At 42.5% G+C, this 20,795-nt stretch overlaps 12 protein-coding genes across 12 annotated transcripts; 4 read left to right on the top strand and 8 right to left on the bottom strand.

Annotated features, from left to right (window-relative positions):
- Positions 1 to 79: 79 nt before the first annotated feature.
- Positions 80 to 1,046, bottom strand: SJAG_01043 (C-methytransferase; the record flags this gene model as incomplete). The annotated part of the gene is made up of 2 exons (XM_002172274.1): positions 80 to 804; positions 857 to 1,046. The coding sequence occupies 2 exons, from the start codon at positions 1,044 to 1,046 to the stop codon at positions 80 to 82; spliced, it is 915 nt and encodes a 304-aa protein (XP_002172310.1).
- Positions 1,047 to 1,172: 126 nt separating this feature from the next.
- On the bottom strand, positions 1,173 to 2,897 carry SJAG_01044 (Holliday junction resolvase subunit Mus81; the record flags this gene model as incomplete). The annotated part of the gene is made up of 2 exons (XM_002172275.1): positions 1,173 to 2,744; positions 2,802 to 2,897. The coding sequence occupies 2 exons, from the start codon at positions 2,895 to 2,897 to the stop codon at positions 1,173 to 1,175; spliced, it is 1,668 nt and encodes a 555-aa protein (XP_002172311.1).
- Positions 2,898 to 3,126: 229 nt separating this feature from the next.
- SJAG_01045 (ribosomal protein subunit L4) lies at positions 3,127 to 3,579 on the bottom strand (the record flags this gene model as incomplete). Its single annotated transcript, XM_002172276.1, has 1 exon — positions 3,127 to 3,579. The coding sequence occupies one exon, from the start codon at positions 3,577 to 3,579 to the stop codon at positions 3,127 to 3,129; it is 453 nt and encodes a 150-aa protein (XP_002172312.1).
- Positions 3,580 to 3,731: 152 nt separating this feature from the next.
- On the bottom strand, positions 3,732 to 5,153 carry SJAG_01046 (PHD finger containing protein Phf1; the record flags this gene model as incomplete). The annotated part of the gene is made up of 1 exon (XM_002172277.1): positions 3,732 to 5,153. One exon carries the CDS (start codon positions 5,151 to 5,153, stop codon positions 3,732 to 3,734), a length of 1,422 nt encoding a protein of 473 aa, XP_002172313.1.
- A 1,401-nt stretch (positions 5,154 to 6,554) lies between these two features.
- On the top strand, positions 6,555 to 8,733 carry SJAG_01047 (AGC/RSK/P70 protein kinase Psk1). The gene has a single exon (XM_002172278.2). The coding sequence runs from the start codon at positions 6,807 to 6,809 to the stop codon at positions 8,112 to 8,114; it is 1,308 nt and encodes a 435-aa protein (XP_002172314.1). The 5' UTR covers positions 6,555 to 6,806; the 3' UTR covers positions 8,115 to 8,733.
- On the bottom strand, positions 8,143 to 11,246 carry SJAG_01048 (GTPase activating protein Gyp3). The gene has a single exon (XM_002172279.2). The coding sequence runs from the start codon at positions 10,880 to 10,882 to the stop codon at positions 9,056 to 9,058; it is 1,827 nt and encodes a 608-aa protein (XP_002172315.1). The 5' UTR covers positions 10,883 to 11,246; the 3' UTR covers positions 8,143 to 9,055.
- Positions 11,247 to 11,403: 157 nt separating this feature from the next.
- Positions 11,404 to 14,172, bottom strand: SJAG_01049 (DNA repair protein Rhp42). The gene has a single exon (XM_002172280.2). The coding sequence runs from the start codon at positions 13,754 to 13,756 to the stop codon at positions 11,690 to 11,692; it is 2,067 nt and encodes a 688-aa protein (XP_002172316.1). The 5' UTR covers positions 13,757 to 14,172; the 3' UTR covers positions 11,404 to 11,689.
- On the top strand, positions 14,046 to 16,329 carry SJAG_01050 (fungal protein). The gene has a single exon (XM_002172281.2). The coding sequence runs from the start codon at positions 14,351 to 14,353 to the stop codon at positions 15,287 to 15,289; it is 939 nt and encodes a 312-aa protein (XP_002172317.1). The 5' UTR covers positions 14,046 to 14,350; the 3' UTR covers positions 15,290 to 16,329.
- Positions 15,502 to 16,426, bottom strand: SJAG_01051 (CUE domain-containing protein Cue1/4 family protein). Its single transcript, XM_002172282.2, has one exon. The coding sequence runs from the start codon at positions 16,166 to 16,168 to the stop codon at positions 15,617 to 15,619; it is 552 nt and encodes a 183-aa protein (XP_002172318.1). The 5' UTR covers positions 16,169 to 16,426; the 3' UTR covers positions 15,502 to 15,616.
- Positions 16,427 to 16,454: 28 nt separating this feature from the next.
- Positions 16,455 to 18,658, top strand: SJAG_01052 (DNAJ domain-containing protein Mdj1). Its single transcript, XM_002172283.2, has one exon. The coding sequence runs from the start codon at positions 16,780 to 16,782 to the stop codon at positions 18,337 to 18,339; it is 1,560 nt and encodes a 519-aa protein (XP_002172319.1). The 5' UTR covers positions 16,455 to 16,779; the 3' UTR covers positions 18,340 to 18,658.
- Positions 18,275 to 19,952, bottom strand: SJAG_01053 (CCR4-Not complex subunit Not2). The gene is made up of 4 exons (XM_002172284.2): positions 19,713 to 19,952; positions 19,266 to 19,668; positions 18,951 to 19,169; positions 18,275 to 18,878 (listed from the first exon to the last, which is right to left on the bottom strand). Exons 1-4 carry the CDS (start codon positions 19,810 to 19,812, stop codon positions 18,674 to 18,676), a joined length of 927 nt encoding a protein of 308 aa, XP_002172320.2. The 5' UTR covers positions 19,813 to 19,952; the 3' UTR covers positions 18,275 to 18,673.
- A 164-nt stretch (positions 19,953 to 20,116) lies between these two features.
- Positions 20,117 to 20,560, top strand: SJAG_01054 (CMP/dCMP deaminase family protein; the record flags this gene model as incomplete). Its single annotated transcript, XM_002172285.1, has 1 exon — positions 20,117 to 20,560. The coding sequence occupies one exon, from the start codon at positions 20,117 to 20,119 to the stop codon at positions 20,558 to 20,560; it is 444 nt and encodes a 147-aa protein (XP_002172321.1).
- Positions 20,561 to 20,795: the final 235 nt, after the last annotated feature.

Genomic DNA, 20,795 nt, shown 5'->3' with positions numbered 1-20,795 from the left:
CCTCGTAATGGAGTCCCGTCTTAAGACAGTGTTGCACACGAAGTAATGATAAAAAGCGAGTAACGTTGACAACTACTCATTAAAGCTTAACAGCAGTGTGTATCGCTGCAACACCAAAAGTCATATTCTCATAGCCGGTCTTTCCGCTCAAGGTGAAACCGGCGTCCTTAATCATGCGAGCAAGTGTTTCCTGATCGGGAAACTTCTGGATGCTTTCAACCAAATATTCATAGCTATCCCGATCGCCGGCAATAATTGTTCCCATTAAAGGCAAAAAGCGGAATGAATATTGACGGTAGAGTTCAGCGAGAGGGGCGAAACGAACCTTGCTAAATTCCAAACAGGAAAACACACCGCCAGGTTTCAGGACACGGTATGCTTGTTCAAGAACCTTGGAAATATGAGTACAATTCCGTATACCAAAAGCGATTGTGTACAGATCAATGCTGTTATCAGCAATTTTATCAAGCACTTCAGCATTTTGCTGTACAAATTCCAGCCTTCCAGCATCCAAGTAAGGTGTGTCACGAGCGCGACGTAGACCAACACGGAGCATGTCTGCATTTATGTCGGCCACAATCACTTTACTTCGAGTATCTTTATTTTCTTTGGTGGCATAATCAAGAATACCAAATGCAATATCACCCGTACCACCGGCAACATCAAGGATTCGCATTGGAAGAGCAGAATTTCCGGGGTTCAGTCGTTTAATAAAGTGTTTTTTCCATAGACGATGAATTCCCAGTGACATAGCATCGTTCATCTGGTCATATTTTTTTGCTACCGAGGAAAAGACATTTCCGACTACAACAGAAAGGTCAATAGAACAGTCCACTTCTTGATGCAGAAGACATACCCAATTTTTCTTTTTCCTCATCCCTCACAGTCTGAAAACCGAAATTCGTAAACCCATCTTCACGGTGAGGAACATCGTCTGCTTCAGTTCCTGTTTTATAGTGACGCAAGGAACCTACTTTGATACTCGTGCGCATTAGCGCACAGCGTCTCAAATTTCTGGAAACTAGGGTTCGAACGGGCAATGCCATTATGTTCCTGGTGAGCTTTGTCTGAATGCCCAGAACTGCAATAGAAATGTGCCGCGGGACAGAATGTAGTCAGCCGCGGTAATTAAAACGTAAATGTAACGCAATACAGAAAACGAGAATACAGCATTAAGTTTGTTCGTGATACTGATTTAACGTGCCCGGGTGGAAAATCTTTGCAATCTTTTGTGAAAGTGCAAATCCTATGCTTCGGCGACCGAATGACTTGCACTGCGTGGACAATAGTGCCTCGCGTTCGGAATGCGATTTAAGTCTCTCGTACGCTTCAACCAATGAAATCATTGTAGGGTAAAGCTGTTGAATTTGCATCGCCTTCTCTGGGCTTACGCCTCGAATAGTCATCAACATACGAAGAAAAACATCACCAACAGTCATAGTAGATGTTTTCGACATAACAGAAGCAAACGAATGGTAGGATAAGTGATGCCGTTGTCCTAGCGTGTGAATTTGCATACGCTCATGCAAGTCTTCAAGACTCCTTGCTTCAACAGCTAAGTCCGGAACAACAAGTAACTGTTCTGTTTTCCGGTAGTGTAGTTCGATGGCCCGTGACATTCGAGCCAGGTATTGGATACTATTGTCCAGTGAGGTGACTCGTTTCACAAAAAAGTGCTGGTCAGCAAATGTGCTTGTGATAGCAGTCTTTATTGAGTCGGTAAAATGTTCATCGTAATTAGACTCCTCTAATAAATATGTTACATTTCGAATGGTGCTTCGTTTTAGTCGAAACTTTTGCTCATGAAATCGACCATCCTTGATGGAAGCCACAAGGTCATCCAGTCGTTTTCGTTCCACGATGTAATCTAGGACAAATTCCTCATTCGTATCATTATGCCGTGCAATCCACGAGACATCACCAAGTTCGAGGGCTCTCACTTGACATTTAACATTGTGAACTGTACTTAATTTATCGATGATGTAGTCTCGATCATTTCGAGAGCGAACTTCCCGGGTATCTAGAAGCATAAGAATAGTGCAATCATTCAAATTAATGCGTCTTGGTTCATAATCTATTGAAGAGTTTGATCTGTGTACTTCAGCGATAGCATTCACTTGAACTTCATCGATATCAGTAGCTTCATGGTCCTCCTTTTCCAACGCATCCTCGTCACTGTCATGTGTGTCCTCATCCTTTTGTCTCCATCTGGAAGAAGCAAAAGCGTCATCGACACGACCCAGTCGCTTGCACACTTCATCACCCTCTTCCGTGAGACTATACTTTGGAGGATGACCACTTTGATATACCAAGCCTTTTGTTAACAGAGTTTTCATTGCACTCCAAGCAGTGTAGCGGTTGCTACTATGGCTACCAACTTCAAAGGAGGATTCACAGTGCGATTGAGCGATGGCAATTATTTGGGGTTTCGCCGCTGATTCGTGTTCATGTAACTTGCTTAAAGCACAAAGAATTGCATAAGCACCAGACCTGTAGGACGGAACGTATGGTCTTTTCTTGCGCTGTGTTTTTGACTTTGCAGTATTTTCATTTTCATTAGAAGTGGCAGCTGCTTGTGACGGCTCCACAGAATTATCCTCCGGAAGAGGAATGTCGTTCTCCTTGCAGTATTCTGTCCATTTCTTTTCCAACTTAGCACATATCGTAGGTCCAATTCCTTTCAATACAGAAGCTTCAGAAGGCCTTGTAAAAGTGACGGGACAATTCTTCATTGACTCGTACGCCTTATTATTTGTGAGCATAACGAACAATTATTTAGCATTGAGTCCAATTCTTCTTACCTTTCTCCACGTCTGATACGATTTAGGATATCGCCGTGTGGATTCCTCCATCCATTCCTGGATCCATTGCAAATACAACGGGTTTCCACACGACATTCTTAAGCACAATCACGTTTCACTTGTTTTTCTTGTGCACTTCATTCAATTGACAATTTCGTTTCAACTTCTTACCATTTGGTGGTTGTTGAAAAAATCGGTCAACTGCAAAGTGAAACGCGTTAATGACACAATAAATAAGACGCGGTAGGGATATGTGATTGCAAAACAAGGGAATCAAAACAGCCTATAAGCACCGAAATCTTTGAAATTTCCATTTACCGTTCTCTTATTTGGCCTTCTTCGATTGCGTTGTCTTTTGCACTTGCTCTGATTCTTTTGCAGATTCGTAAGCTCTTTGTCGCTCCCATAGAACAAACTTGATACGAGCCATTGTTTGTCCGACAGTTTTGTTACGGTCTTTCAGTACTTTCGGAACATCCAGTTGAAGACGTCTCAATTCTGTTGATTGTGTCGAAAGCAGGTTCTTTTCACGCAAACAATTATACCACAGACCATGTAAATCATCAAAAGACTTGATTCGAAGTTCTTCTGCCGTCCAAGCACGTCCGAACTTGGCCTCTTCTTCAGGAGGGAATAGTGCCTGTTTATTTCGAAAGAATTGCCATAGAGGATGCGTTTCTGATACCTCGACGGGTTTGAAAGCCTTAGGTGTAGGCAGTTTTGCGGAAACCCTTTGTCTTCTCGTTTGTCTAGCAAACAATTGAAGTGTTCTCTTCATCTATGGTAGTTGAAGGGAGAGCAAAAGTATTGAACAAAAAATACCAAGAGACAAAATGAAATGATGTGAATTTCTTCAACAAGGCGAGTAAGCTCAATGTCCATTAGTTATGCATTATAAAAAAAAAAAAAATTGGATACCAAGTTTCTTGTTTAGCTCGAGTCAATGGTTGTAAAGGCTAACGAATTCAAAGATTCAGTAGGGAAAGAAGAGGGAATGATAGGAGTGACTTTTCTACGCTGCTGAAAGGTTGGAATGAGGGAACGTTGAGTAGAATGAGTTGGTTCTGAAGTTGCTAACTGGTAAACCAAACCCGACCGAACGAGTTGACCCTTAGATACCATCCAACGTAGAGCATCCGTTGCTGAGTCAGAAAAGTTCTCTGCAAGTGGATAATTTTTTTTTAGGTAATCAAAGATTAAATCCTTCGTTGGCCTTGTTAAGTTGGATATTGCGACGCGAATCAGAGTCGAATATGGATACAGAGTGCCTTCACTCGTGACATATTCAGCGGTATACGGCGGCTTCAATGGTTCCTCGGGAATTTGATCACTGAGTTTAGCCGTTAACTGATCCTGAAGAGCAGCTTGATGACGCTCTGAATTCATGATGGCTTGCTGGCGCATTTCGCCTATTATTTCGCGAGTTCTGGGATTATATATGGGAAGCTCGGGCTTCTCGTTTTCACAGAATAAAACCAACTCAACCAAATGTGCAATCGGCAAGCTACCTAAGTATGTTTTTTTCTGGGCTTCAGTCAAGCCAAGGCTTTGACTAGTCGCGCCTGTTTCCAGTGGTTTTTTGGATCTTTTAGCATCGCAGCGTGAGCAATACCATTGTGTAGCTTCCATTTGTACAACAAAGTCGTCAATTGGAGGTTGGTGGCATAACTGATGGTATGCACAATTGCATCCATCACAATAGACAATGCGGTTAGAGCGTGGACTATGACCTCGATGGCATTCCACACACAAAGAAGTGGGATCCACTTTTCTTGATTTCCTCCGGATAACCATTTCGTTGGGATTGTATTGAGCAGGTCGGTGGACTTTCCGACCAGACTTTGTTTTCAATCCCTGTACTACGAAGTCTTCGTATTCATCTTCGTATTCTTGCTTCTGTATTGAAGCATTTGTTCTGCGTGTTTTTTGTTTAGCGGCTTGCTGGGGTCTTGTAGGTTCCACGTTTGTAGAAGCACCGTTGAATACACGATTGTCGGTTGAAGCATGGTTTTGATATGAAGGAGCAGTGATCCTTGTGTAGTTTGATCCATTCCCTTGCTCCAATGCGTGCGTGCTAGTACTGGGAATATTGGGAATACTGGGAAATGAATTGTTGACGGTAGAGGGCAAGGATCCGAGATTTTGTGAAATAGTATGTTTTAGATTGTATGATTGAACATTTTGAAGCAGGGATGATGCCTCTCCGGCTACGGGATAAGTGTTCGTCGAATTTGTCGACGCTGGTTGTTCTTGAATATTACTCAATGGCGAGTTTTCGGCATTCCCGTAAGGAAAGTCTATCGAACCAACATTATATGGGGGTTCACGCTCAAAAAAACTTCGATCTGACATGTTTTCGACTGCAATTGCAGTTAACTGTAAAGAGACGCGAGGTTGTTCCTATACGAAACTCTAGTTATTATAGTGACAGACACGCCGTAGTGCCCCAGTTTATGGTGGTGAACTGGGGCGTGTGGGGCAAATGAATATGGTATTTTCGCTAAGATAACTTTGTATAATGTTGAGTTTCGTGTTATCTAAGCGAATTACAGCTCAGTTGTTTCTTAAGTTTCGGGTACATTAAGTAGCTTGCTCTTAGTAATCCAAGTTCGTTTCTACTCGTGTAGACGAGTTAACGAATTGTCTGCCTTCAACTGGAGTTACGCTGTTGTTTTGTCTTCTTGTCATATTTATGAAGAAACAAATTACTAAGCTACTTGATACCACATAAATAATGAACTTTCACTAGTTATCGTTTCACAAAACTCTATCATCCTATTGAAATCCGAAATTAAACTAAAAGTTGGTATGTGTAAACTTCATTGTTTAGACTGTTAATTCGGCGGTTTTTACAAGTTTCTCAGTATAATAAAGCTCTTGAGCCTATACATTCGCTTATGAACTTTGTTTAGTAGCTAATTAAACGCAATGAATGTAAGTCCATTGAAAAAAAAAGAAAATGTAATCAATTGTTTTTTATACTAGAATTGCATGGCTTTCCTCTCAGCGGTTTAAGTCTGTAGAAACAGTATAAAGCATGTATTATGTACGTATCTCCTCACTGATCTCTAGACTTAGTAAGTAAGCTACCTTTTGTTTACTCCTTCTGTACACAATTATTAATGATCGTTTTTGTTGCTCATAACAAACGCGTGGCGACAAAAAAATTGACTAAATCTGAAGAGAGAACGTTGTTCTTGCGGAAGAGGCAATTGCATCCTTCTGTCAAGCCAGTAGTACGTCAGCTGTCTACCGCAAAACAGAATAGCATATGCAATATATTATAAATAGATGATTGATAACGCGCAACTATAACGAGAGAGCGGGATACAGGAGATGTACGGTAAAGGTTAAAGGATATATCTCTAATGCGATAACGTTGTTTCGGTGCGACAGGTGGTTAAAGTGTTCAGCAAGCTGTTAATGGGGAATTTCATTTGTGAAAACTATGTAATTTCATTCATGATATAGGAACGACTCCCATTTCGGTCACCATTATTCTGTTTTTGTACAAACACAAACGGTTTATAAGCGTGCATCACATTCATAAAATGAATGCGAGTGCATTTAGCACAGATCTTTCACATTTCATATTAAAGTTATCTAAGATACGACACATAACACAAAGTCTAGAAACTAACGATTAGGCATAAATCAAAAGACTATAAGAAGTTTTCCGTCGGAAAGCAGAACAAACTGAATGAGTCCATTGTTTTTATTCTATTATTTTAGAATTTTAAAAATTTTTTTAAACTTGTTTGTATTTAAGTCTTAATAAAAAAAAATTAGAAAAAAAAAAAATTGATGATAAAAAACTAGATTAAATACTACAACCTACTACAACCCACATTCACACGCATCTGTAGATCCATTACGTTTAAATAAATATACGGCGTTATCTATTTTTCGTTTCTCCCTCTCAACTGCCTGCATTGCAAACCCATACTCCGACAATTCCTTAAAGGAGGCCATTTCGTTCATTCCTTGCGGCTTTCATGGTTAAAGATGCCTGTATTTGAATTTGACGAGCAAGACGGATTTGGAGATAGCCATAGAGCTGCTTGGGAGAGCGATGATGAATTGGCGGAAGATGCTTTAGAACTTGGTACTCATTGTGATACCTGTAACAAGAACGGAAAGAAATCCGAAGCCGAAGATGTTCATGATGACTCAACCGACGGGGAGACTGTTGAATATAAGCTTGCGGAAAATGGAGATATTGTATTGGAAGAAGGAGAGGAAGACATTCGTGTTCCTAGAAGAAAGATGAAACCAAACGACTTTCAGCCGATTACAACACTTGGACGTGGTTCTTATGGAAAGGTACTGTTGGTGAAACAAAAGTCGTCTGGAAAACTGTTTGCTCAGAAACAATTAAAGAAAGCAAGTATATTTTTGCGTTCTAAAGGCATAGAACAAACTCGCAATGAGCGTCAAATTCTTGAAGAAGTGAAACACCCCTTCATTTGTCGTCTTTTCTACGCCTTTCAAGATCATGATCGTCTTTATTTGATTCTTCAATACGCTCCTGGCGGAGAGCTGTTTTCTCACCTTGCCAATGAAAGAATGCTGCCAGAGAATGTCGTTGCCTTTTACAGCGGTGAGCTCATCCTGGCACTTATTCACTTGCACAAGTTAGGTATTGTTTATCGCGACTTGAAGCCCGAAAACTGTCTACTTGATGCTGAAGGCCATGTGCTGTTGACGGATTTTGGTTTGTCCAAGGTCGCTGAACCCGGCGCTGATTGCCGCTCATTTGTTGGCACGAAAGAGTATTGTGCACCTGAAGTTCTTCTGGAAAAGCCGTATGACCATGCTGTCGATTGGTGGTCCATGGGAATTTTAATTTACGACCTACTTGTTGGTAGCCCCCCTTTCGTGGGCAACAGCTACAAACGTATTGTCGAAAAAATTACTCGTTCTCGTCCCAACATTCCGTTTTATGTTTCACCGGACGCCCGCGACTTAATTACTAAGCTCTTAAAAAAGAATCCCAAGCAGCGCTTGGGAGCTAATGGGCGGTACGAAGCCATCTTCAAACACCGGATGTATCGTAAGATAGACTGGAAGAAGCTAGAAAGACGTGAACTTACGCCGCCCATTGTTCCTTGCATCACAAACCTTGAAGCTGCTGAGAATTTCTCAGAGGAATTTACAAAGATGCCGGTCACGGCCACGCCCATTGATCACCAAACGCCTTTTACGAGAGATGGCCTAACGGTTACGCCAAATTTCAAGGGTTTCACGTATGTTGCGTCGCCCACATTTCTACAAAGCGACATCATGAGTGGCTCACCCTTGAGTCGACTCTGATTTACTTTAAAAAACAAAACAAAACAAATAAGGTTTAATGTTCTGGGAACGGTAGTTATAATGGTTTATATTTTTCTCTTAATATTCTCACTCATTACTGGTTGTCAAAATGTCTTAATCACAGGCCTGCAGGTGCACTTTTATCTCCATCTGGAAAATCAAAAGGAATTAAGCCGACCTCATCCAGCTTCATGCTTTGTTTGCTACATTGCTATAACGTGAGCGGGATTGAAAAAGGGAAAAGGGCGGGAAAAGCTGAAACACAAAACTGAAATTAAAAAACCCCAGCAAGGTTCGTTTAACCAACATTAGGAGCAACGTGGTAAAAACATGCAATTAGATCTCCATACGCACGCGCATTAGATACGAAGAACTTTCTTGTTGACACGATTAACTCGCCGATAGGAAAATCATGTTTGAACTCTAATCCAGCAAATAAAGCAAGATGTTCTTCGTAAAAAGAATGATGAAAGATGGATTAGTTGTTGGAGGTAAAAGTACATATCGCATTGAATAGCTTAAAATGTAAGGAGCGTGGTATGTAAGATTATGCAAGGTCGTGTTTTGTGGATTCGAAAACTTGAGGGGGAAAAAGACGAAAAAGAGAGTGTATGTGTGTTAGCAGAGCGCATTAAACGAATGGAAATGAGAAGGATGAGAGGGAAAGGAAAACAAAAAGAATGACGAAGGTGCGGCAAGTGAGGTGCAGCTCCAGCGACTTCTCATTCGTTATTAGATGAGTGCTGGAGAAAGGCACTTAAGCCAAAGCCCAGGCATGCATAGTTCACATGCATCGTAATAGCACATGATTTAGTAATTAGATGGTTACACATCGTCATATATAGTTCAATGAAGAAAGGTTTGGATAATAGTTTATATCAAGACCACGCAAGAACGCCGACTGACAAGCTCTGATCAATCACACAACAACAAAAGTCCTCTCAAATTTTGAGATGTGATTGAATCTGGCTAATAATGTTTGGGCGACGGAACCGTGATGAGGTGCGGCGAACCGGAGTTTCAGGATTGTCTGAACTAGTAGAGCCTACCGCGGATCTACGCTTCTCAGCGACTTTGCGGCGGCGTTTCTCAATCTCCTTTTGCGAAGGTGTGCCGCGTATGTTGCGCCGGAAACAAAGTGCAATGAACGTGTTTGCATCAAGAATGGATTTAGGCAGGTCTTGAATGACTTGAAAGACGTCAATTTGTTCGCTCTTTGATTTTATCTCCGCCTCTCCCAAACGAAAAATACTTAGGGCACTAAGGAAGAGCACTTTGCTGCCCTCATAGAAAAAACAATCCCATAAGCGCAGGGTTGTTTCGGTAGGGAGGACACCAACAAAAGCGCACATAAACCAGGCAGCCGTAACAAGTGTGATAGGGGGGAGTTTATCAATAATATCGTTCATAGGCACGCCGTCAAAGCTGAGCCCAATCCTGCTCCACACAGCCGGCAAATTGTCACGTACAGCGGCCATCAAAACACTTTGGTCAATGTTTGCGCCTTCCAGATTGGCATCATGCATTCGCGGAAGATACTTACGGCACGTCACGACAAGCATCCAAAAGGCTTTCTCTTCGCTCATAAACAGTAAGAATAGTCCAGCAAGAAAATTAAGACTCTGACAATATCCGTTCTCTGGCGAGTACATGGCGAAAGACATGAGCACACGACGTAATTTGCTAATCATGGGAGCCTCACTATACTCACCAGCAACACTTTCAGGAGTAGAACGAAAATAGATGTTTTCAGGGAAAGTACGATGCAAATCCCGCTCAATCAAATCCGCATCCTTCGGTTTGTGTACACATGCATGCTTCCACAACGATTCATATATTCCACGATGCTCCCGCAGCAACTCGTGTCCACCTGAATAGTAAAACCAAGCAGCACCGCGATAAACAGGCGGGATTCCCTTCCGCACATATCGCTGGACCTTATGTCCGCGACTGGGAAACTGGGTTACAGGCCAGGTGCTAATATCAATGTTGGATTCTGTGAGCAAACTATCCCATTTGTGCTCGCGACGAGCCATAAAATCTCGGTATGTGGAAAACCATGCGTTGTACTGTTCCTTGGTCGTAAATTGTGTCACTTTCTTGAACCCATACAAATCACGGTCAGATGGTAGGGTCAGGTCTTTGGCCGTATTTAATGCTGTACGTGTGAGAGGACCCTCATCTTTTTGTACTGCGAGACACGACCTTGGCAGAATGTCCTTAAGCGATTTATTATCAGAAATATTAAGAGGAATAGTTGGCAGGCCGAGGTGATGCTGCCGAGATGCGACTACTGGAGGATGCAAAGAGGTTGTCGATGTCCGTACTGACGGTTGATGTGATGGTGAAGGTGTTACAGGTGTTGAAGGAGTTGTTGCAGGCGCTGTGTGTGCTACAGGCGTCACCGGCAATTTCGTGTGCAGTGCGAGAGAGTTGTAAGGCAACGTATTCACGTCAGGAAGCTCAGGCGGCCTCTCGGTTGCTGTGGCATCTGCCATATCGGGTGGAACGTCCGGGAACGAGTACATCGACTCGTCCATATCACTTCCGCTGGATGTGACCGAGAGGGAGTCGTGTGCCGCGTTCTCGATGTCATGACGATTGTACAGCTCTAAGACCTGGTCCAGAACGATATCGGACGGTGTCTTCTGATGTGTAGGAATCCGTTTCGAGCCCTCACTAGACAAAACATCCAATTCAGAGCTAGTAGATTTGTCGTCATCTTCGACAAACGTAAACGTTGGTGGTCGAGCAGCAAGATGTGACATAACCAGGTTTCACAAGTTCAAATCAAAGCAAGCTGAACGCGTTCGCACAGGAAACCGTTGAATTTGTGAGTAGATGGAAGAGAATAAGTCTCAAAGAACAAATTGCGCTCTTCTCAAGCAAACAAAACGAGTCAAAAGACACAATTCGCCCCAATCATGAATGAAATAAGTCTCCGTGAAAATCAAATACAGAGAAACGCGCAGATTTCAAAAAAACCAAAGTTTTGTTACGAGAAAGCGCAGAAACTGTTAGAATTTCACTTGTGAAGGGCAAAACTCGAATTGGTTAGAAATAGTAGTTGGCTCTGGTTCAAAGGGCAAGTGTGGAAGCAAGGCTTATGAGCGAGGTAACAACCAACCAAGTCTTCACCTCGAACAAAGGGCAAACGAGTAATTGGTTGATAAGATTGTAGATATGCTGGTTGTTACCCGGGAATGTGGGGGTAACGGAAGAACCGCGGAAGGGGGCAGAGCTATGAAGAGAACCAGGAAGGAACACCAGGAAAGGTGCCGGACGTAGCTACAATGAAGAAGATTCAATAGGCATATTCACATTTATTAACCAAGACTAAACGATTATATCGTAAATAGTTTCCATAGCTCAAAAAAATTAAAATTATTAAAGTAAAACATAACAAAAACAAAGCGAATTAGTCGCTTTAATAAACGAATTTGGTCATAAAAATGAATAGGAAGTAAATTTTAACACAGCGTTCTATAGGGGGAGCTCATGAAAAAAAAAAAGAAAACGAAAAGAGGGAATAGCGAAACTATGTTTTTGCACACAACAGCAGCACACTAGTTCTTTTAATCGCCTCCGTATTCTTGTGCAATACGCCTTCGAATAAGCAATCCATGAGCTAGTCGCTTCCAGCAGTTTAAAGCTAGTTTCTCCTGCTTTTTTCGCTCGCGTTCAACACGCTGTACTTCGTACTTTTCCCATTCCTGCTTTACCAGTTCAGCATTTTCCTCGGCCACAATGATACCAGTGGTAACGGGAATAGCCCGCTGCTTACGAAAGTCGAATCCAGTGACAGCGTCAGCAAAGTCAACATTGAGCTGCCTGGCTATGCGAGCAATTCCGCGATAGGGAAGGTGAACAGCTCCCTGGGGTATCATTGATTCCACGAAACAATCCATGTTCCCATAGCCATTTTTGGGAATATGACCATTTTGAATAGGGGGTGGAATGTACAGCTCTGTTTGATCGTATGAGTACAAGCCTTGGAGCACAGGCTCGTTTGAGTCGGCCACACGGCTTTCGTGCTCACGTTTGCGAGTGAGCGTTACCGCTCGTGCCTTCACGAGTTTCCGAGCCTGTTCGCCAGTCTTTATTACACGACCCTCCTTATGATAGTTTTCGGGAGTTTTGCAAATCAAGACGTCGGCCCTCAGATACACGTCAACCTCGGCTGCTTTGTTGCCATTGCCAAATGTCTTTTTCATAACAGGTTTAGCTCCCGGTCGAAGTGCTTCCTCGCGTTTTAGATGGCGTTCCAAAACATATGTGGGATGGTTTTTGAAATCAGCCAAGCTTTTAGGTTCCTTTGGAAGGTCTTTCGAAGCCAAAAACTCTTGTTCCAGCTTATCTACAGCGTCAGGCACCGGCCGCTGAAAATGCCGAAGCACAAGTTCGTACGGATTTATTGTCTTCAGCACATTCGGGGCTGTTATACGAATACGTTTTGACTTGGCCGAGGAAAGATCGGCGTAACGTTTCGTAACATCTTTTGCGTATAAGTCCGGTTCATATGCGATGACTATAGCAATACGAAGTTTCTTCGTTTCGGCAAGTGATCCCTTCGGCTCAAACCAAGTCATATTAGTTGTGTATAATCCGTTCAGAACAGCTGCGTCCACAGCAAGCCATTGCTTCCCGTCATCGTCCCAAACTTCCGTCCAAAACAGCGGATACTGTAAGTCAGCATCCACAGCTGATTTTTCGATGTTTTTAGGAGGCAGGACAGATGGCGAAAAGTTATCAAACGAAGCAGTACTAAAGGTAAGTGGTTGCAGGGAAAATACTAATCGAGTTCGCAAGCCAATTGCTCGACATACAGCCGTGAAGCCTTGAGCTGACAAATCTCTACTGCCGTGCATGGCAAGTACCTTTTCTCGGAAAGCAGTTTCATTCTCAATCTTCTCCGACTCAAAAGTGATCTTTTCCGCACCGAGTTTTTGGTATCCGAGCTTTCGAAGACCGTGTTCATCAATGTTGAATGAACGATGCCACCAAGCCCGCAAGCCATTTAACAAACACACCAAATCATCGTGTTTGTGCTCAGACTTCCCCCATTGAGTAACGAGGTCCTTTTGCTTTTCTGTCACCACGTCTTTCAGTTTTGAACGAAGCTCGTCATTGTTTATCCAACGATTACGAAACGAACCATGAAGAATTAGACACACGGTGTGCATTGTATGAACACTGTTTCGGATAATTTTCACAATCTTACCTCGGATAGAGCTGTGGAACGCACTGGTAAGAGACTGTTCCACTGGCTTCATTTCTATTTCAACAGAGTCATCAACCTTCTTCTTTTTTCCTGGAGCGGGAGAACCTGGTTTCGGTGATGATAAATCGACTTGTTCCCAGTCACCCTCATCATCATCGTCGTCATCATCGTCGTCACTAGCAAAGCTATTTATGCCGTTTGTACCATTCTGCTCCTTGTTTTGACTTCGCAACTCGTCTATCTCTGGACTCGTAGGCGGTGTTTTGTCGGATTTGATAGAGTCCAATGCAGACATGTTTTCCTCTATGGACACAAGTTCATCATTTGGTGTCTCTTCTTTAGTCTTTATAGCCTTGGTACCTCCCCTTTTGGCATCCTGATTCTTTCGCTTGTTCGCAAGGCGTGCACTCTTTCGAACCATTTCATCGAAAACACAGTAGAACAACTGTACGCCAAAAATATATGGGAACAGTCAGTAACAGTAATGTGCGATTTAAGAGAATAAATTATAATTTTTAAACCGAGCACGTAGAAATTCTGTTACATAAGATTCGGTGAACCTGAACCTCCGCAATTTTTAGTTAAAAAAGCCAGAAAAATGAGTTTTGACAAGTATGTTTAGTGTAAAAAAATATTCAGAAGAATCATGACAATTTATTTCCTCCTATAAAAGTTGAAAATGTCCAATTTTTCGATAATAACTGTCAAAGAAGAAAACAGGTGTGGACTATAGTATCACCACTACACTTTTGTTATACAAAAACATCACTCTTACAGGATCTGACGCATTACACTGGGACAGTAATTTCGCTTTCTGTAAGCGAATCAGTAATTCGCAGTGCTGTTCAACATATACTGTTTTTTTTTTGTCGCTGTCAACTTGTCACTTGTTGAATTTCGATCTTTATGTACTAAACAACCTGAATTAATATCAGATTGAGACCTCGTAGGCGTCTACGGTGTTTCGTATTGGATTTATTATAACGGTTACTCTTTTCCTTCAGTTTTTAAAAAAATGGCCAGGATTATTCGTAAGACTTCTTTAAGAAGCAGAATTGTAAATGCTCCCATTGACTGGGTAATGCATCTTGCCGAGAATATTGACAGCATTGAGTGGGAAAAACTCTCTGAAAAATGGACAATCCCCTGCGCGATTGCATGCAATTTAGTATTCATTCTCATGCGTATTTTTGTTCGCAATATGAGCTTTAGGCAGCAACGAAGCTCATTGTTCGTCTCTCAAAAACCTTCTAGGGGCTCTTGGTTCCAGCCAGTGGCATCCTGCATTTGCTTTTTATTAGTACTCATAAGTATCATTAACGCAGGCTACTGTCTGTTTTATCAAAAAAAGAAGTACACAATGACCCAACCAAACGCAATGAGCGCTCCTTCTACACCTAATGTTTATCCTGTTTCTAATCCTGTATCTCCTGAAGGTGAGAGCATGTTGCAGCTTGTGACTTGGAATCCAAGTTCATTCCATTTGCAATTTGCCTGTCTTTTTTCTCCCATCCATGTACTTTGTCTATGGATATATTCAACATCCTTTTTGGTTCTGTTATTGACCTTTGGTTTCTCACTACAGTTGTACTATCTTGGGCGTAAATTTCAATTATTAATTAAAGACCAGCATTACCTGCATCGTCAAGTCTTCTATGAATATGATAAGAAATTTGTTGAACCAAGGCTTTCTGTACGGAAACGCGACGTGGCAGTTAGCACTCGGAGCGGACCAGGTTCTGCGACAATCGAGTATTATTCTCCACGAAAACCCATTGACAGTTTTCTTGAGCATCGCAGTGCACCAATGTCTCCCATCACTCCTTCTACTTCCTCCGCGTTCCGTAGAAGTGCTAGAGCCCGGCATTCGTTGGCCACGCCCATTCGGGCTGACTCTTCCAGTATTCCCTTCAAACGTTTTCCTCGTCTTAGCGAAGGCCCTCGCGAGCTTTAATGACATTCACGAACAAAAACATGACATTACTGCTTTGAACATCAGAAGAAAAAGTATACCCATTAAGACAAGGCTTTCTAAAAATGATGCTATAATCGGGCACAAAGATGCAACCCTCCCACTTTGCCGATGGCATTAACACTATTATCAAGTTTGAACTTTCGTAGGAACGTGGTCGGCGGCAGAATCACATTGGTTTATGATAATTCCTGACAAACTTTACAGATATAGACACTTTTTCATTTTTTGATTACATTGCTATGGTATCTTTGTAGGTACAAACCAGGCGCGGCCTGTGCAAGTCATAAATTGTATCCAAATGCAACATTACTCTTTATTTGCTTGTTCCTCCATGCGTTTGCGAGCACGAAGAATCGCATCTTCCTTTCGTTTACGGAACAAGCGTTCACGTTCTTGTTTCGTCGATGGAAACTTTACCGGCTTGTTGTCAGTGTCAACAAAAGATTCACTGAGCCGAGCAGTCAAATTATACTTTTCAATGAGACTGGGTTTGGAATTACCAGTAGAACTTAGAGAGTCGTGGCGATGCTCTTCCGTCGCCTCTTGATTTACAGGTGCCTCTGCAAATAACTGATTCAACGGCCATTCTGCGGGAGGCTCGGGAAGCGTCTGACGTGAAAGAATGTTGTCAATGGTTTGATCGGCGCTGTTGGTATGTTGCAGGTCATAGGCGATGGCGGCTGCGGAAACAACGGGGAACATGGTATGAATTCTAAAAACATTGTCTCTGAATTCATGACTCACGGCTGGTGATCTGAATGTTGCAGGCGATTTTGAGTTGCTACTAAATACCCACTTTAAAGTGAATGCTGCAACAGTCAACAGTACAATTGCACCAGCTACCTGTTCGGTTTGCATATTTGCTATGTGTACTAAAAAATAGATCTTAAAGTAGAAAGATTATCGTTATGTAAGCACCAACGAACTACTCAATTGATTAGAACGAGAATACGCGTAGAAGTCTGCAAAAAATGACAATCGTTATAAGGACGACGGAAGACACGTGAATACGGCTGTTTTCTCCCTTTGATTACGCTTAAAAGGCGTTTTAATAGTGGTTGGTTAAGGATAAGTACTTCAAGGCTCGGATACCACAGATTAAGGTTTAGAGTTTCCACAAGCTTCGGCACGTTCCCCCTTCACCGAACTTCTTCCAAGCACATAAAGTCAACTTTTTCTGAATATTGTCGCTTGTGAAACGCTGAGCGCATTGTTTATATTCTTCCTTTTGTTTGTTTCATCTTTTGAGCATTTTTTTTCTGTTCTATTCGGCTTTATTCGCGTGAACACCGCTCATTTCTTGGATACGCGTTTTTTTTCGTTCCAGTAATTTCTCTTGTGCTCCAGAACGTGTTTTGTGCCAATACATCCTAAATTGTTATTCTTTTTCTTCCATTTACACTCAATTCTGCCGTTAAAGGTGGAATACACTCAAAAAAGATTTACGCGACATTTTTGAGATCTCTACCATGTTGAGAAACTCACTTAAACAAACATTTCATATTCTAAAATCATGTACAAAAACTCGTCTTTGCACTCAAAATAGTGTTTTAAGGCGGTCGTTTGCTTCGATTCCAAGTCAAACGCGTTCTAAAGTATCAAATCGCCTGCACAAGAAACTTGCGAATACATGGGGAATACCATATGTTCGTTCCTTTCGTTCTTCTGCGCCAAGGTTGGATCCTATGAAAGATCCATACGCTACATTAGGCGTCGATAAAAATGCATCGAATTCCGACATCAAAAAAGCCTACTACAAGTTGGCAAAACAATATCACCCGGACGCAAATCCAGACAAAAAGGCACAGGAAAAGTTTGTTGAAATCAAGCAAGCATATGAAATTTTGAGTGATCCCCAGAAAAAGCAAGCTTTTGATTCCTACGGACCAAGTTCTTTTAGCAACGGTGAATTTAACGGCAGTGCCCGCGACTATGAGCAAGAGTTTCGTGCTGCATCTAACGGTTTTGGAGGCTTTGGCGGTTTTGGCGGTTTCAATTTTGAAGACCTGTTTTCTGGATTTACTGGGTCTGCTCGACAATCTCGGAGAAGCAGTGCATTCGAGGTGTTTGTGGGCGAAGATATCGATACCAGCGTAACGATTGACTTTCTTGAGGCCGCAAAGGGCACTCGCAAAAACGTTACAATTCGTCCCTTGACGACTTGCTCTACATGTCATGGGACCGGCCTTAAAACGGGAACTAGCCGTCAAACATGTTCAACGTGTAACGGTACAGGTCACCGAGTTCATGTCATGCAGGGAGGTTTTCAAATGGCAACTGCTTGCCAAGCATGTGGCGGTGTAGGCACTGTCATTCCACCCTCTGGATCCTGCCGTACTTGCGGAGGAGAAGGTGTTATTCGAGAACGCAAGGTGGTTGCTGTTGACATTCCTGCTGGTATACAAGATGGTATGCATTTGCGTATCCAGGGACAAGGCGACGCGGCTTCTACAGCAAATGCTGCTCCCAACGCGCGCTCGCGTCCCGGTGACCTGTTCGTTACCGTTCGTATTCGCAAGCATGAGCTTTTCCGCCGTGACGGTGCGAATGTCTACTACCAAGCAAAGATCCCCATGACTACTGCCATCCTTGGCGGTACTATCACCGTCCCTACATTGGATGGCGAGGTTGAGTTACGTGTTCCTCCAAGCACAAATACGGGCGAACACATTACCATGTCAGGAAAGGGCATGCCCAAATTAACGGCAACCGGTCGCAGCGGCTATAAGGGTGATTTCCTCGTCGAGTTCCAAGTTTCGATGCCAAAGTCGCTGACTCCTGAACAACGACACCTTATGGAAATGCTTGCGGACTCCTTGCACGATACGACTGCACGACGAACCGGTATCACAGGAAACGACAGCAAGCCTTCGACTTCTACAGATACCAATGAAAATAACCAAAATGGCTCTGTCGGCGGTTTCTTCAAAAGAGCGTTCCGTCGCTTACATCCCGAAGAGGATACTAAAAACAAAACAGACAAAACGGACAAGACGGACAAAGCGGATAAAACCGATGAAAAAAAATAATAATTAAAGGGAATAGTGAAGGTAATCTGTTTACAAAGCATATGTGTTATCCACTAACACTGATGATTTATGTTTTTTCGTGCATACGGCCCTTGTTGCTGTAGTCTTTTATTTAGAAGACTGTCATTGTCTAACGTAGAAGAAAGAATGATTTTAAAACATCTGACGAGTAGATTATTCGTAACAATGCCATGCGTTCCCAGCACGAACAGCTAGCGGTAGATAGAAGACCATGAATTCGACTCCAAACAGTGCCACGGCAAGCAATATAATTGATGCAGAGCTAAGTCATAATTCGACCAGTACACTTTGTACCCCCCATAAACTAAGATTCCTACCGGGAAACGTTATTGGGAGTGCGGTCTTCCAAGGCTGAGTACATTAACAAAAAATCCTTCTTTATACGTTTCCAGTGAACGGGATCAAAAAATAGATAGAAACCGCGTTCAAACTGAGGAGTCCGCTGCAGCACTTCCATGCCCGGTACTGGTGTCAGCCAAACTCGCAGTTCCTTGTGAAAACGCCAATTGCGGTTTGTTCTAAAAAGTAAGTGTTAGTCAAAGTTCATCAACGTATTACAAAAGAAAGAGATGGGGGCACTTGAAACATACAATTCTTGAGCAGCAGCTTCTTGAAGCATATCACGGGGCATCGTATAAAATATGTAAAAAAGGGTTTCATCAGAAAATTGGTATATTTTGGAAAGGGCCGGAGGAGGATTCACTTGCTTGTAACAGGACGGGAGTTTAAACATGGGTTCATTAAGTGGTTTCTTATTACTCAATTCCGACCATGGAGAAGAAAGTCGTAAAGAGATGAGTTGGTCAGGGCTATCGTGGTTAGAGAAAAGTCATATGAGAGACAACGAATATGAAAAGAAAAAGCATGCCGGAATTCTTTTCTCCCTTGCATCTTTATGAACTTACGTCTGCGTTGTCAAATCCAAGCCCAATGTTGCCAGATCACAACCCAGTGACAGCATAGACAAGTCACCATCCTCCATTCTGATTAAGGGTAGTAATGCTTCCAGGTTGTACGGTGGAGTATACAGAGTTCCATTTCCCTTGCTAGAACCGCTTGATTTTCCACTGGCAGCAGCAGTTACATCGGAACCATCCTCGTTTTTCCGTCCGAATTCCATAGCCGCCAGTTTTTCACCGGTAATCGTGCCCAAGAGCTTGTTTTTATGCGATTCTTCTTCAGCATTCGCGGCAGGTTTCGCTTGTTCCATTGACGTTATTATGTGGCCTTTTGAAGGATGATTTATGTCTAGGGTTTTAATTTTCGACTGATTTGCTGCCATAGGAGACCGTAACGACGACCAGGCACCTGTAAAAGTTAGTTTTCTATTCTTCGAGTAAAATGATCCATACTCGGCTTCTCAGAAACATTCGGCGTGCCAGGAGTAGATCCAGACTTTGGATCATTTCCACCTTGTAGATTAAGCTCAGAAAATCGGCTTACAAGGCTCATTTTAATTGTTTTATTACTTCGACCTGATGGTTCGTAGTTGGTGTATGGTTCAAGAACGCAATTAAACTGTGATCACGGGGAAATAAGGTTAAATTAGAGTTCTGAGACAACATGACTAAGCGAGAAAAGGAATGAGGAAGAATAATGAACGCGATGTCTAGTGGAACGAAATGCAGCAACGGATGCTTCAATGGTTTCGACAAATTGTAAACGTTTTCTTTACTGTATGGATAGTATCATTTTTTAAGTGTGCGATGCGACATAATGTCACGTCTAGCATACATTTTCACTACTCTCTTCTCCCATGCACAGCAAATATCTACGTTTAGCGCTAGATGAAGCTAAAAAGTGCAATCCTACCGATACAGCATTCTGTGTTGGTTCAGTGATTGTCGAAAATGGTCAGGTTGTGTCTACGGGATACTCTCGTGAGCTTCCAGGTAATACGCATGCCGAAGAATCTGCCATTCTAAAACTCCTTCAACGCGATCCCAAGCACGATTTTACACGTTCCGTCATTTACTCGACTATGGAACCTTGTAGCAAACGTCTTTCTGGCAACGTTCCATGCACTCAGCATATCATAGCGAACAAGTTTCACAAAGTCGTGCTAGGATGTCGTGAACCAACTACATTCGTCGTTTGTGAAGGCGTTCGACAACTGCAAGCTGCTGGAATCATCGTCGAAGAAGACTTGCAATTTCAAGACGAATGTTTACGTGTTGCTAAACAGTCTCACAACCAGTAGGGGGACTATTAAATGCAAAACGCGACGCGGTACGCGGCTTCCTGGAACGCAGGAAGGAATCTTGGAATAGTGAGTTCACATTTCGTCACGCTATTTTGGATAACGTGAAACGTTTACAGAAACACGTTATGTTTCGCAACGCACTTTAACAATTTGTATGGCGATGTAGTAACATATCGCTATAATTGATAACGACGAAATCCGTGTACTGACGCACTCCACCACACCGCACTAT

The sequence above is a fragment of the Schizosaccharomyces japonicus genome (assembly GCF_000149845.2).
Source record: "Schizosaccharomyces japonicus yFS275 unplaced genomic scaffold supercont5.1, whole genome shotgun sequence".
Classification (NCBI taxonomy): domain Eukaryota; kingdom Fungi; phylum Ascomycota; class Schizosaccharomycetes; order Schizosaccharomycetales; family Schizosaccharomycetaceae; genus Schizosaccharomyces; species Schizosaccharomyces japonicus.
Note: the sequence above shows the minus strand (reverse complement) of the source record. Positions and strands in the feature narration are given on the sequence as shown.

Excerpts from the sequence above, each read along its gene's own strand:
- SJAG_01047 (XM_002172278.2), top strand. The coding sequence starts at position 6,807 with ATGCCTGTATTTGAATTTGACGAGCAAGACGGATTTGGAGATAGCCAT.
- SJAG_01048 (XM_002172279.2), bottom strand. The coding sequence starts at position 10,882 with ATGTCACATCTTGCTGCTCGACCACCAACGTTTACGTTTGTCGAAGAT.
- SJAG_01049 (XM_002172280.2), bottom strand. The coding sequence starts at position 13,756 with ATGGTTCGAAAGAGTGCACGCCTTGCGAACAAGCGAAAGAATCAGGAT.
- SJAG_01050 (XM_002172281.2), top strand. The coding sequence starts at position 14,351 with ATGGCCAGGATTATTCGTAAGACTTCTTTAAGAAGCAGAATTGTAAAT.
- SJAG_01051 (XM_002172282.2), bottom strand. The coding sequence starts at position 16,168 with ATGCAAACCGAACAGGTAGCTGGTGCAATTGTACTGTTGACTGTTGCA.
- SJAG_01052 (XM_002172283.2), top strand. The coding sequence starts at position 16,780 with ATGTTGAGAAACTCACTTAAACAAACATTTCATATTCTAAAATCATGT.
- SJAG_01053 (XM_002172284.2), bottom strand. The coding sequence starts at position 19,812 with ATGAGCCTTGTAAGCCGATTTTCTGAGCTTAATCTACAAGGTGGAAAT. Across the intron at positions 19,669-19,712 it reads GAATGTTTCTGAGAAGCCGA|GTGCCTGGTCGTCGTTACGG; the intron begins GTATGGATCATT and ends TAACTTTTACAG. Across the intron at positions 19,170-19,265 it reads TTGGATTTGACAACGCAGAC|CCCTGACCAACTCATCTCTT; the intron begins GTAAGTTCATAA and ends TAACCACGATAG.